This window comes from Hydractinia symbiolongicarpus, chromosome 12, assembly GCF_029227915.1.
Source record: "Hydractinia symbiolongicarpus strain clone_291-10 chromosome 12, HSymV2.1, whole genome shotgun sequence".
Classification (NCBI taxonomy): domain Eukaryota; kingdom Metazoa; phylum Cnidaria; class Hydrozoa; order Anthoathecata; family Hydractiniidae; genus Hydractinia; species Hydractinia symbiolongicarpus.
Window position 1 is genome coordinate 5,772,512 of NC_079886.1, and position 15,715 is coordinate 5,788,226.

The 15,715-nt window shown below is 32.8% G+C and overlaps 2 protein-coding genes across 3 annotated transcripts; both read left to right on the forward strand.

The window, feature by feature from the left end:
- Nucleotides 1-8,566: 8,566 nt before the first annotated feature.
- On the forward strand, nt 8,567-15,585 carry LOC130621639 (putative gamma-glutamylcyclotransferase CG2811). Of its 2 annotated transcripts, none has more exons than XM_057436965.1 (3): nt 8,567-8,729; nt 13,043-13,232; nt 14,466-15,585. In XM_057436965.1, exons 2-3 carry the CDS (start codon nt 13,044-13,046, stop codon nt 14,697-14,699), a joined length of 423 nt encoding a protein of 140 aa, XP_057292948.1. In that variant the 5' UTR covers nt 8,567-8,729; nt 13,043; the 3' UTR covers nt 14,700-15,585. The 2 variants fall into 2 exon arrangements, with proteins under 2 accessions (XP_057292948.1, XP_057292949.1); XM_057436966.1 differs by lacking the exon at nt 8,567-8,729 and adding an exon at nt 9,367-9,388.
- LOC130621636 (phosphatidylglycerophosphatase and protein-tyrosine phosphatase 1-like) lies at nt 9,415-12,750 on the forward strand. Its single transcript, XM_057436962.1, has one exon. The coding sequence runs from the start codon at nt 11,679-11,681 to the stop codon at nt 12,240-12,242; it is 564 nt and encodes a 187-aa protein (XP_057292945.1). The 5' UTR covers nt 9,415-11,678; the 3' UTR covers nt 12,243-12,750.
- Nucleotides 15,586-15,715: the final 130 nt, after the last annotated feature.

The following is a 15,715-nucleotide window of genomic DNA, read 5'->3' on the forward strand; positions in this document are numbered from 1 at the left end:
AAAGCACTATTTTGTGTAGCTAGCTAGCAAGTAAGTAAGTGATTTTACGACTATTCAAAGTGGTATGTCATCACAATCATAAGGAGTTAGCACCAAAAATTAAGATAACTAGCTAGCCAGCACATCTTCTCACTTATATATAAAATAATTCCCGCCTGATATAATATACGAATTTAAAAAATAGTGCTTAGGTGGCTTCCCAGCCACATAAATACAGCTACTATGGCCAAACCAGAAACCAGCAAGGGGCGACCAACAAAATGTAAGCATTGTTAGTCATGGCTGTGCACGGAATGTTCGGGTCACACGAAGAGTAAACAACCTCCGTACAGGTTGATCATTAAATTGACAGAGATTAAAATGAAGTATCTTCATTGCCTTTCGAAAAAATGGAAATTTTTCGAGGTTTTAGCCTGGACACAAACTTAACAGCGCACGGGCTCTGTGCTGTCTCTATCTGTATATCTATCTTCCATCAGGCGATTTTAAAGATTCCGCCCCGCGTAGCGGCGACGGTAATCAAAAATGGCATCATAAGTTGATTAATTTTGCGAAGAATTATTTTCGCGTGAAATTATGTGAATAACACATTCTTTATGCGCATGTACGTGATATGTACTGAATATGCACTAGTCATCGCACGAACAAAGTACAATATAGCTTACGTGTTTTGAGCTCTGATGTTTATCTTTGATTATTCTCCAATTCAATCCCGTCGGTGGTATTTTTCGTATTAAAGATGAAATACTCGTTAAAAATTAACCGTTAATTGTTCATTAAAAAGTTAGGACTGAAGGCTTCACTAAACAGAATGAAAAATGTGGAAACTGTTCAACTTCATCACATATATCTCCACAACACTGGCAAACTACCGGGAGCTTACTTTCCAACATGTTGCTGATGATGCAAAAGTAACAAATATTTCTCTTGTCTTATCTACAACTCAAGTTCAGCGATCAACAGGTTGCTTTTGGGATTGTATCAACACCCCAGGATGTTTTTTATAAACATTTTTCGTCATCCCGATAACAACACGTTTACGTGCAGATTAATAACAGAAGGTTGGTTCAGACACAAGGTGGAATACGCTCCTGGGTACACATTTTATTCCTACGTTAAAAAGAATTTTCAATTACAGTTAACACACGGACCAGGGTTTTGCATCTCGCATGAGAAATCAACATTAAGGCTTGATTTCTGCTCCTCAAAATACACCTATTTTCATATGGATGGTTTCGGAAGATTGATGGTTGAAGATTTGTGTGTTGATGTTAATAGTCATAATTTTTTTCAGCTCACTGAAGATTGCACTTTAGGCCGGATGTTTGATTTCGTTGGAACAAAAGAGAAAAGTTACATTAAAGTCATAAATAAGGGAGGCCTTTGTGTACACGTCTATAACGCGCGATACAATACACACCATAGTCTATTAATAGCGCACCACCGTTGTGATTATGTTCCTCAAACAGAATTTCGTATTATCGAACACTAAACACTTGCAGTCGAACTTTCATTAACAGTTACCTTCACATAACAGTAACTTCAAATCAACAACTAGTAGAGTTTAATCTCGATTGTATGTTTATACGAACAGAAAACATCTCAAGCAAGCCTTTCAACATCTTTGGTTGTGTCTAGGTCCTGTGTACAGCACTTCTTAATCACAATATAGTTATTACGCACAAGTTATGTTTTTTTCTAATTACTATTCGGTTGATTTTTTTTTTTTTTTACAAACATACTTTTTGGGTTTTATCTGCAGACTGCACCTTTGTTAATTTTTAAGAGATTTCTGAAAATTCATGGATCCAAGACCTTGTTTTGTAGAGTGAGCCACAGCTACATACAAAACGCACAAGAAATACCAATACATTCGATCATTTTAGACAAAAGTACGAACATATTCAAAAAAACTCCAAGCATTTTTCCCAAAAATACGAACATTTTTCACAAAACTGCAAACATATTCAAATATTACCTTCAAACAAATTTGAAAGCACAATACACACGAGGAAACACCTCATAAAATTAAATACCTTTTAAAATGTATTTGTCAGCCCTTATAGGTTATATATTTCTAATTATTTCCTAAAATCATATTTTTTCATGTTTTTAACTTTAGTTCTACTAGGTGGTTAGTGCCCCCCCCCCCCCCTACTGAATTTATTTAAGTAAAATATGATCGAGGCATTATTCTTAACATCTCCGACGTAAGTAATATATATTGTATTAAGGCTAATCGAGCTCAATCACGTACCTCTAGTTAATATCGTCTTCAGTTGTAAGTGACGTAATGCACAGCATTAAGTTTCCATATCAGTTCTATGTGTCTATGTTATGTATTAGGTTTTCTATATGCTTTTTTTGTTTTTAATATAGGATCGAGGACTACTACACAGAAATTAAAAAACACGAAAATGGTTTAGTTTTATCTCATATATCTCTGAAGCATATTAGCGGGGGCAATTATGCAGGGAAATTGTCCTGTCAATGGCTATTTTGCCGGGTTGCGTAGTGGCTTCATTAAGGACAGAATAATGTGTTTTCATATACAATTTTTAAGTATTTTTATGCAATCTCGTTCCCAGGGTTTTTTTGCCTTGTTTTTCGCGCGAAAAAAAGACCTTCGTCTTTTTTATATCTAGAAAGCAAACACGCTTGGTAACGATGGTGTCTAGTGACTCAAGGTTCTGAGCAAAGATATTCAAGGTTGACTTAAATAATATTTTCTTAGGACATAGCGCAAAGGAACAAAAAATACTTTTTTCACACGTCATGCACGTCAAAAAGCTAAAAAAATAACTCTGCAGACGAGATTCTCCAGACCTATTTAACGATAATTATATTGATACTGACTGGGAACGAACAAGATAACCGAGTAACCAATAAAGTCAAAAATTTAATTAAGCGTCCAGGCTTCTTTATCCAGCATTACCGCTGAAGAAAGGTCTCGTTTGCAAAAAGAGGATACTCTTCTTTCCCGCCCTGGATTAAAACGTCGTGAAACTGTATAAAGAACATTCTTTTTATGCGAGTGTACGTAGTGTGTACTGAGTATGTACTAGTTATCGAAATAGGTTATATTTTTGCCATATCGGAGAAGTAGAACTCAGGACTTTGAGCACTCGAGACCCGGGACCCGGAACTCAGGACTCGGACCCTAAAATTTACAATATGTGAATTACTGACCGAACTTTCACACCTTAGAAAAAAGAAAGGTTTATTTGTTAAGATAGCGCTACAATAGTGAAGAAAAAAAATAGATATTGAGAAGAAAGATACGGTTTTTTTTTTTAGTTTTCGTGTATTTTTGTAACAGATGATCTCTTAAAGACTCCAGCAATACCACCAGATGAATTTCCTGGAAACAAGAAATTGAAATAGGATCGGTCCCTACTGTTTACCTTGTAGAACATCACAGTTACTCGAAAAACTATGTAACTGTCAGAACATGAAGGCCACAACAAAGCTATGAAGGAGTTAAAATGTAAAGAGTGGGATAAAACAGGCAAAAAGTTTGTAAAGGACGCTAGATAATGAGGGGATAAAACATAAAAATATTTAAACTTCAAGAATTCTAAAAGCATTCTAAGAACATTTCTTATAAAAAATGGTATATCTTTTACATGTATATATCTTTTGTTGTTGTTTTGTGTCCGAATTATCAACAGACTTGAACCTTATCTATTTTTTTTATTTTTCACTTCATCGAGTTTTTATTCTTCGCATCACATTATGTATTATATTTAACCCCAGTAACTACTATAATTTTGAGCATAATGTTCCTTTTCCTCCTTTGACGATATTTACATTTTGTTCTTTGATCTTCATTTTTTATCACAGCTGAAATTGTATATTGTATATACTTTTTTTAAAAAAAACGTCGTTGACTTCCGGTATTTCTTTTGGTCTGTTTTTAACAAATCTCCAAATATTAAGTCGTAAGTCTTGAATCCCGGCTCCAGAATCCTGGGTACCGAGTCCCGACCAGGGGTCCTGGGTCCGAGTCCCACTTTGCCGATATGCCTATATTTTCAATTCGGATGTTTGCTTATTTTGCCAATCCAATCACGTAAGAGATATTTTTTGTCTGATGAGTATATACTCGTAAGAAATTAATCAATCCACAGAATTCATTAGCTAAACACATTTACTAGAATAACAGAGGGTGGGGTTTAGGGTAGGGGACTGGAACGTTAATTAGCCCAGGAAATCTAGATTGCGCACACAAATTTATTTTTCATCTCAGTCTCAGTTGCTAAATGTTTTTGAGAACATATAGGCGAAATCAATTGTAGATTTCTGTTCGCAACATTTATTGTATTAAGAAGGCTGATCAAGCTTAATTGCGAACCTCCAGTTAATTTCGTGATATGATTCGGTGGTGGACGACACAGAATCCTTAAGTGTTCATACCTATTCTTTATGTGTCTTTGAAGTTGGGTTTTGTTTTTCTATATGTCTTATTTTCATTCCTATACATCGTTCATTAAGAAGATAGGGTTGAGGACAGAAATTGAAAAATGTGGAAACTGTTCAACTTCATCACATATATCTCCACAACACTAGCAAACTACCGGAAACTTACTTTCCAACATGTTGCCGATGATGCAAAAGTAACAAATAATTCTCTTATCTTATCTACAACTAAAGTTCAGGTTCAAAAGGTCAGGATGTTTTTTTATAAACATTCTTCATCATCCCGATAACAACACGTTTACGTGCAGTTTAATAACAAAAGGCTGGTTCAGACGCAAGCTGGAATTCGCTTTTGTGTACATGTTTTACTCCTACGTAAGAAGGAATTTTCAATTCCACTTAACACATCATGGACCAGGGTTTTGCATTTTCCATGAGAACTCAACATTAAGGTTTGATTTCTGTTTTTTCAGATGGATGCTTTCGGAAGATTGATGGTTGGAGACTTATGTGTACATGTCCACAACGTTAATTCCGTGGATGAACCCTTGAAACTCACGGAAGATTGCGTTTTAGGCTGGATGTTTGATTTAGTTGGAACGAAAGAGTTACATTAAAATCGTGACTGACTGGATTCTCTCTATACACGTTTATTACGATAATAACTTTCCATAACTTTAGCTGAAATAAAAACACAGTTTACAAATCCTTGCTACCCGTCATAGGAAAAACAATCGGCCAATTTTTATTCTTCAAAGAATGTTCCCGCTGAAAGTTCAAAAATAAATGTTACTCCAGGCTAAGTTCCTAGTACAGGCAAACAATATCGCACATATATATAGGTATATTACCCTTTTTCGACAAAAACTTTATGGCAATTTTGGTTAAACAGAAACACAGGAAACAGCCTGTCGTTAACATTGCACTGAGCGCTTTGTACAGGTAAACCGTGTCGCCAATGCGTTTGGGCGTAATACCCTTTTGTAAAAAACTGTTGTAACTTTGATTTACATAACAAAACAGGATACACTCTCTTAACACTTGGCTAAAGCGCTTACTTAAACCGTGTTGCATATCCATATAGGCGTCATGCCATTTTCAAAAAAACCTAAAAGCAGCTGCAATTTAAACTAAACTACAGAAAACAATCTATTGCTAACGACGGGCTGAGCCCTTAGTACAGGTAAACGGTATTGTGCATGTGTAATGTTGTTAGGGTTAGGGTTGAGGTCAGCGTTATATTTATAGATCGCTTAGATTTCAGTAGATTAAATAACCCATGGCACATGGCCATCTTTGTAGGTTGCGTAGGCTCTGTTGGATAAATAATCTATAGCATATGACATCATCATTGTAGGTCTGTAAGAATATTTGTGATCAAATTCGTAGCGCAGTCTTTCCCATTTCACGGATATCAAGATACGCACACAGCCGGCGTAGCGTTACGTTGAACTTTAAAAGTCGTGACGTTTGCGTCAATCGGTTAAAAAATCGGTCGAAGAAGAAGAAAGAGGAGAAGAAGAAAAACACCGCTCGTTTTAATAAGATCTCAGATGTAATCCGAAATCTTAAAAAGAAAATTAGATTGCAGAGTTGTTAATCCAAAAGTTGTTATTAATTTTTGATCTGTAAAAGGCTAATGGATTTAAACTTTTAGCTTCTTTCCTGAAAAAAGATTTTTTAAGCTTGCCTTAATAACTATTTGATGTGTGAATAACTGGCAAAGTATGAACTCAAATCAAACTACTTCTTTAGAAAAACTAAAGAGAAAATTAAAATTTAATTGCAGATTATAAACAAAGTAGCCAAAACTTAAAATTTTTACTATTGGAAAATCTACTTATACAAGAAAAAAAAATTAAACAAAACATCAGATGATACCATAAAAAACATAAATATCAACACTCCAACTTTTTCCAATAAAACAAAACACATAGCTATATATTATATTTTCCATAAATAATAAAAATAATTATTAAAATTACTAATTGCCGTTCCCTTTAATGAAAGTACTGAATATTAATAATTTTACTAATGTGCTCAGAATGGAAGGGGTACATTTTTTTCCACTCCCAGTACTCCATTCATAGTGGTATTTCCCTTAGACTGTGGTTACTTTAGACGAATTCAGCAATATTTTTAAACAGATTATAAAGTAGCCAAAAATATATATAAAAAGTTAAATATTTCACAAATTTTTGTGGTTTTTTAAATCTCCGTCTTAGTGTCATACTAGGCTTCAAAAGTAATTATACGTTCTTTGGATTTGTATTTTTTTATGTTAAATCATTTTTTTTTGTCGATATGATAATGCATATTGTTTTTTTTCCTTCTTCCATTGGGTGCCTTTTGTCCTCTGATGAGACTTCGTGGTCATTAAGCACACCCTGCGCATGCCCTGCGCATGTAATTATTGGTTGATTTGATTGCGAAGTACCCCTCGTCTTTTTTACACAAATTTTAACCAGGCTTGTTATAATTCTTATTTTTTCATTGTTCTAAACAAAATGCGTATTGTATTAATTCAAAATCTCAGCCTGATATTCTTATAAGGTACATTTATTATAAAGAAAAAGTATGTTGATAAATAAAATTACCTACTCTGCTACTGATCTGAATTGAATTGTGATACTATTATAATATGCACATGCACAATATAACCTGCTACAATATAAAACTGTTGGTAAATTGAGCACGTTTTAGCAAAGCATACTTGCAAAAAGTGAAGAAATATACAGACCATGAAGTAAAATTGCGGACCAGATTCTTAAATTTAGTTGTGAAGGGAAAATTTAAGACCACATGGAAGGGAAGTGTTAAGTGCAGACGTCAAAATACAAAAGAGAAGTGTGAAAATGCAGAGGAGAACTGTTTGGATCATAGACGAGAAGTGCTTTTAAATTGGAAGAAAAGTGAGCCATAGAGGCAATCGTCGCCTTCTCATAAATGATTATGAACGCTAGCCAGATTATTTACGGCAGCTTGCCCCGTTTAAGAACAGGGTAGAAAATACATAATCGGGCTACATAATCAGCCGGCTTATGTACAACACTCACATCACCCTCGTCCCCAGGATTTTTTGACTTGTTGATATCGTCTTCTCTCATATCAAAAGGACAAAAAACCCTTGGGATGAGGGTGCACTTATATTATTTCTCACTTAAAGCGAAAACTTCCAAGAACAGTCTGTGTGTGGTTGGGAAAATCAAAATAAATTTTAAATCGCTATATTAATCTACTTTTTTTACCACTGATTAGTTCTAAGGTTTGAACATTTTGTAATTATTAATACACCAGGTTCGGTGTATTGAACAATTGTGCACCATACGCCTCTTTTGAAACAGTATCATTGTGTATGATGATGTCTGAACTTGTGCTTTCTTAGTAGTCTGTCATAGCATTTCACCTCAGTTGGTGTTTTAACAATTCTGATGCCTCTTTTCGACTCAGTGTCTGAAAATTTTATTTATTTATTTGATTATTTTGACACATTTTAATATATATATAGTCACACATTCACACTTACGATCAACTATGCCATTCTCCTTCACAGTGACTTATCCTGATACGTGCCTACTTGCTTACTCATCACTCGTCTTTATCCAAGAGTGCTACACTTACTAACTATGCCTCTTCGAAACCAAAATTTTTATAGTATTTTTAGCTTTTACTTTCATTTATTTTTGTACAGGTCCTGCATTGATACCAGATATGTATATATTCTGACGTAGTCAACCTGTGTAAATATGAATAATAATTTATAAATTATCATGTTCAACATCGATAAATGAAAGAGAAAAACAAAGATTTAAGCTTCAAAGTCAAAACCAATTTTACAAACGAAATTCACAGCTATAAAATTAAGTAAAACATAAAATAAAATTCCTCAGGTGCATAAAGCGCGAAATCCATCATCATTCATCAATGTTCGAAGTAAATGCCAATCACCAGCCTTTCTGGGCCAGCTACTATATCAATCAGGGCAAAAGAATCATAACCGGGCCATGCGTACATAATCCGGCCGTCCTGTTTATAAACAGGCCGTTCTCGCAATCGGGGCAGAACAGGTCGTTCCCGTACGGAACAATCGGGCCGGGAGGGCCGTTTTGTGGCCAAAACCAACTTCTGATATCAGACAGAAGCATCAGAATTTGTTTTTGTACATCATGAACGTAATCGGACGACGCGTGTTTAAAGGGATATAGCTAGCTAGCATGTTTTATAAATATTTGCATATAAAAACTTCATATAGCACAAAATGTCTTGCCTTTTATTCTGTTTACACTTAATTTGATTATGCAGTAGAATAGGTGAGTATTATTATAGCCACCTGGTGTGCAAGCCAGCTGACCAATTCAAATTCAAATTTGCTATTAGTTTTCAATTTTCAGTTAATTTGATATCTTTGAAGAAAGGTTACTTAGCTAACTAGGCTATTGCTTTGCTTACTTTTTCTGTGAACATACTCTTTTGGAACCCTTTTGCTCAAAAAAAGGCTAGGTAGCTATAGCTAGCTAAATATATTTCTTAGTTGTGGTGCAATATGTTCAAGAATTAACAGAGCGTAGCGTGAGGTAGTTGTTTTGATTTTGCGTCTAAAATAATAGGCATGTGCGCGCATGCACACAGTCAAGAAATATAAAGAACAGACCACAATGATTGAACAAATCAAGTTAGAAAACAACTTACTTCAAATGATAGTAAGGAAAAACTAATTCCAGCTCCTTTTAGATCGTTTTTTCCTTAAAATCAATAAATTAAAGGAAATAGTCAATTTTTTTATGTGGTCCTTCTTTTATTGCCGTAACAATGCATGCGCAACTTATCATTCACAACTAATCTATATATAGTATTTTTAAATAAAACTCATTCGTCTGGATCATCTTTTTGTGATATGATAAATTTTAAATCCATTAGGTACCCTGGATTGATCTCCAAATCTTAAATACTTTTAAGATTCTCAATTCAAGTACGTTGGTCCCAATGATAAAGATATTTTTTGTACTGTATTTTAGTATGTATGCATATCTATAATAATACGCTGAGTGTGTCTATCTGTGACAGTCAAAGTGGATATGTTCATTTTCCTTTGATATCGCCAAAAAAGTTATGTCTCAAATGTTAAATTTTCTGACGTAACGGCGCAACGTCGATAACACTACTTTTAAATTAATGAAGCCATTACAATGCACCTAAAACTTTGAGGCCAAATAACTTGGAAACGAAGTGGTGACGTCAATGATTTTTCACCGCGTGGGTAACTAGCGACCACCTAGGACCAATTTGGGTTATATTCCCAAACCTGGGTCCCCAAATCTGTTTTGGAATGGACGGGTTAATGATCTCATTCAAAAACCTTTAAACCTTAATATCTCTGCAACCGTTTGTCAAAAGTACATAATCCTATACATTTTCTTGATCAGCGTTTTTAGAGATATATTAATCTAAATGTACCATTTCTTTCAAGTCAAACATTCTTAAAGATAATAATAGAAAAAACTACATGGTTATGTTTAGTTTTCAGGTCTATACGTTGAAGGCAACGGTATATAAATTTTTAAAAATTTTTTTTACAGTTTTGACGGGTCATTGCTGATGTCAGCAAAATTTTTAAGCCCTTATTTCTCCTTAACCGCTCATCAAAAGCGCATGATCATATACATTTTCTTGATCAGCATTTTAAGCTCTACCAATAGAGGCAACGTGAAAATAAGGTTCTAAATTATTTTTTTTATGGATGGGTTGCTGACGTCATAAAAATTTAAATGACACTTCTTTTTCGATTTTAATCTGCACTGTGGATTTTTCCACAGGCTTTATTGACTAGTATATAGTTTCTTTGTTGTAAATTTTTCCAATGTCTTTTATTCTGACCCAACTTAGAACATGGCTCGTCTAAAGACGGGGCGGACTATATTTTGACACGGTTACCCATCTTTCAACACAGTGGCTCTTCTTTTGACATGCTGCCCTGTGAACTGACGATGCAGGTCCAGCTTGCAACATGGCGTTAAAGGATGTTTGCATACATCAAGACCTTGAATTCAACTTAAACTAACTTCAATAAAGTGAAAAAACAACTTTTTATAGCGTATATTGTTGTATATAGCTGGCTTAGATTAAATCGAATTATGCATTTCATGTTTGTTGTGTGTAGCAAAAACAACACTACTTGGAAATTCTTGGTGCAAGACTAGATCTTTAGTTTTCATCCTTGACAAGATTGAATAACGAATGCATTTTTCAAAGTAGGTAAAGACTTGCTTGTTGCATCATTGGAAATGTTTTTAACCAGATGGTTGTGTGCATAATGACTATCTAAATAATTATGACTCAGATACCAAGATATAACATTCAGCTTGGTGTAGTGTAATGTTATATGTATTATAGCTAGCTAGCAGAATTTATGACAAGGTATTTGTATTGCTCATTACTTTAGCAATATAGTATATTTGTAATAGATTTTATTTAGAGAATTCAAGATTTATTCTCATCCATGCATTTTTTGTCATCTTTAGTCCTCTCCTATAGAGACTGCATTTGTCCACAGTTGAGTCTGGCCTGTCTTAAATTTTTTATCATGTTATAGCTGTCTCTAATAAGTGTCAAGTGTCAATAGTTGCGCCTGTCCCATCTTATGACACATTTTCTAAAATTGCAAAAGTCCTTTGTAAACAATCAAGTTTGTCCCATTTGATGACCTGTTCTTTAGAACTGAAAGATTTCTTTATCAATAGTTTGGCCTTTACCAATTTAAGACCAATTTGCATAAATTTGTCCAAAGTTGGGCTGGGCTCATTAATAGATGGGTCATCCCAATTCCGAACGCTTCTTTTGACAGGTCAGTCCTGTGTCCAAAGTTGATAAATAAAATGTATGATAGAACACTTTTGTGGTCATTGTTTGCATTTTGAAAACTTGTTTTGTGCCTTTAATAAATAGTTAAGTCTTTTTAATTTAATTTATTTAATGTCTGCAAAAAATTACAAACATAAATTTATTCACCTGCATTACTTTTTTAAATTCGTGTTTCAGGTGAGCAATTGTATATTTATTTTTGTGATTACATGCTCTGATACACAAACAACAAGTAAAGTTAAAAAAAAGTTGAGCAAATTTTTGCAAGTTAAAAAAACACATCAACATTCACCTAGACATGCAAATGTGAATTAGAAAGGCTACAGTTCTAAGTAACAAAGAGTAATTTAAATGATTTTATACTATAAACATGAAATAGAGAAATAAAGTTAATCAGTGAAATGGCTACCTCTTGGCTATCTCCCTTTTGTTCACATCCTATTGGGGCACGGATTTTGTACTATCCAACATTACTGTTTGGAATAATGAAAACTAGTGGTGAGAGACGATGGTATGATAGAATAAATGATAAAGTCATCTTGGGTGCTCTACCCTTACATTCCACTGTAAAGAAACTAGTAGATACTGAAAATGTTACAAGGGTTGTCACACTAAATGAAAGTTATGAAACAAGATGCATATGCCCAACAGAAAATGAATGGAACTTAATGGGTGTTCAACAGATTTGTATTCCAACAGTTGACTACAATAATGCACCAACAATGCAACAAATTAAAACTAGTATAGAATTCATCAAAGAAGTTGAGAATGGCAAATCAGTATATGTACATTGTAAGGCTGGAAGAAGCAGAAGCGCCACTGTGGTGCTGTGTTATTTGATCTCCCAGTATGACATAAATCCAACGACAGCTTTTGATTTTGTTAAAAGTAAAAGACCACACATAGTGCTTGGACAGGCACAAACAAATCAAGTAGATAATTTTTTTAATAACTACAGAATGTAGTAAATAATACATTTTTATTGGAATACCGATGGATGTTTTACACAAGTTTATACTTATCAGGATGTAATCCAGCGTCCTCAGTAGCTAAAATTTATCTTGAATTTCCCAATTCATGACTCAAATCACCATAATAGACATTAAGGATTAGAAGTCTTTTATGGTACAACCTTTTTAAGATCCTTAATGGAATTTTTAGTTTAGATCTTTAACTGTCTCTGTTTTAAATTTATGGATTACACCCTGCCTTGAATTATGTCAATTTGCTTTTTCCTCTATCAAAACACTGTTTAATACATGTAAAATATTTTAAATTCGGAGCAGACGTAGAAGTTATGCGCATGTTTTTATTCTTTTTTAAGAGGACCTTGTGGTAAAAATTTGTGTGAATAATCTGTTATTGATTAGATTCATCATGCTTTGTTGTAACGATAAATCCCAATTAGATCAGAAAGATTGTATCTTAATAGTATATACATCTGAGAAATATAAAATATTAAGGATCTTGTGATACTTGTGTGTTCCTTTGGAGTGTTTTTTTAATGATTTTTGAAAACTCCTTGCCAACATTTGTTTTTATGTTTATGCTATAGGGTGGATTGAACCAGATGACTTTCCAATTCTTTTCTGAAGTTGCTATAATTTGTAGTTATTAACTTGTGTTTACCATACATATAATCGCTCTGAATATTTCATTGAGCACTCTTTATTTTTATTTTTAACTGAACATAACATGTATATATTCTTATATACTTAGCCTGTTGATGCTATTTAAGATCAATAATTTTTTTAACTTTCTTTAGCATGACTACAAAAGTGTTTGTTTATGGCACATTAAAGAAAGGTTTTCCGAACCATTTTTTTCTCAATGCAAAAGAACATGGAACAGCGAAATATATTTGCAAAGCAGTAACGAAAAATAAATATCCACTTGTTATAGATGCTGATCAAGGAAATCTACCATTTTTATTACACCTTTCTGGAAATGGCTATGTAGGTTTGTATATTATATTTTTAACTGATTGCGTAAAATCTACATACAGACTTAAAAATAAGTCGCACTAAATTTAAGATTTTGGAACATTAAATTGGAGAAACAAAAAGAAATGTTGATAATTTTTCTGAGATTTATTGCCTTTGGTCAGCATACTTTTGAGTTTGGGTAATATTTCTTGGATATTATAGATAGACAAAACATTTATTTTTATATTATAATCAGGAAAACAATGGTAAACAAATTTTTCAAGGTTCTTTTGGAATTGTTTAGGCCTTTAGAAAGTTCGCATTCCATATATCATATTTAATTCATATATATATATATAATTTTAATACTTTTCCTTTATCAACAGATTATGATTCTTTCTATTAGGAATGATAAGTAAAGGCAAAATAAAATTTAATTTAAAATTGAAGGAAAAATTTAGGATTAAGTAAAGTAGGATTAGGTAAATTCACTGATGTAAGCATTTTATACCGTATTTAACATGCCAATGCCAGTTGAAATTGCATTGACCAGTACACCAATTCTTTTAACATGATTAACCCAAAGTTTTTACTAACAGAAGCTATTAAAATCACGAGGTTGTAAAATGTTAGCGCTTATAAAAAGCTAAAAAAGATTGTTTTAAAGAAATTAAAAGAACTTTTTAAGCTCTGTCCTGTAAAATTGAATTGTTTTTTTTTATGGGATATAATCTTGGCAACATACTGAATGAGTTTTGCATAAAAATTAACTTGTTTATATATTCTTAATTACACCCTTTATATTTAAATTCGGCAACAAGAAACACTTAAAACACCAGTGTTTTAAGAATTTATATTTTTGAGGGGGAGGTGCGGTTCAGGAGAATGGTTCTCTTGTGGTGGGGCCTTCATTTCCAGTGCAGAAGATTGTGGGTTATTTTGTTTAAAGCTGACCTCTTACTTTAAAATCTTGCAATATGTAAAAAGTTAAAGTTACCTTTTTTACTTCAAAACCATCTTTTATGCATGTATTATTGATTTCCCTAAAAAAATTTGATAATACATTCATCGAGAAGAACCTTTCTTTTTCAAAAATATTTGTGCGTCTTAAAACTTTTTCTACATCACAGTATTTGAAAAATTTAGTCTAATTTCACTTTGGATAATTTTCAAACTAGCTTTGTTCTGGACCATGCATTATAAAATAAATGCATACATTACTATGAAAGGGATAGTAAGTGTGTATATGTTTTCATTCTTCAGAATGTTGCTGGTGAAGTATACGAGGTTGATGAGAAAATGTTAAAAAATCTGGATGAGTTTGAAGTAGTTGGTGTCCTGTATGATTCTTTAAAATTAATTGCAGTCACCGAGTCAAATAACGAACATGAATGTTTAGCATATTTCATGCATGGCATAAAAGATAATTTATTAAGGACTGAGTATTTTCAAACTTATTCCTCCTCATTAGCAACAACTTATGTTATTCATTATTGATGCTGTAGTGGATGTATTACGCTGATCTGTTTACTTTCATGCAAGGTGGATAAATTTTTAGCCAAAGAGACATTGTTTTAATGTAAAAACCATACTTTAATAAAAAAGTTTTTTAAGTCATTAAATTTTTCTAAAGCAAAGTTCGATCTCCCATATCATGACCAAAAATGTTTGACGATGACATTATCAAATAAGCTTTTTTACTTGAATAAATTTTTAACCTTTTGAGTATTATATTTTTATCATCATTATGATAATTATGTAAAAAAAACCTGGATTGTGGGTAAATTGTTGATGATGTCATCAAAAATATCACAAATATTTTTTCATCTTTCATGAGTGGTATAATTAGGTCATTTAAAGAATATATTATTATGCAATATTTTTAGTGGTTTTGATAATATATATACCAGAAGGAGTTTACAAATTTTTATCAATGTTTTTTATATATTTTATAATTTTATAATATAAATTGTGTTAAAATAATTTTTGGATTGGTGAAAAAATTCTTAGTTTTTTATTTTTATATACACATCTCCAAATGAATGGAAAGAAGGCCATTTTTAGTTCTTTTACGCTCTTATAATTCTTGCTACATAACTCAACTGTTGTGTCTGGCGCTCTGATGTCATATTCTATTTTTGTATAGTTATGGCATGTTTACTAGCTGGAATTCTTTTTGTGGATTTTTCTATAGGTATAAATTTTTGATGTTGTTGTAACATATTTTAGCTATAAATGTTTCATTCAACCAGATAGAAGGTTAAAGACTTTTATCTGCTTTTAATAATGTACCTGTCAACTTTGTAAATTGCAAATTTTTCATAACTTTTTTAATCTACATTGTTTTTCTTATGGACAACGATCACGTATGGTTGGATGACAACTTTTTTGTTTTATTTTATACGTCTGGAATTTAATGGATGTAGTACTTGCATTTACTTGACAGCTTTAGTTGTCCATGTAATTGATCATTTCCATTGCTGCTTAAGAATATTTTTTTTATCCTCGAGATT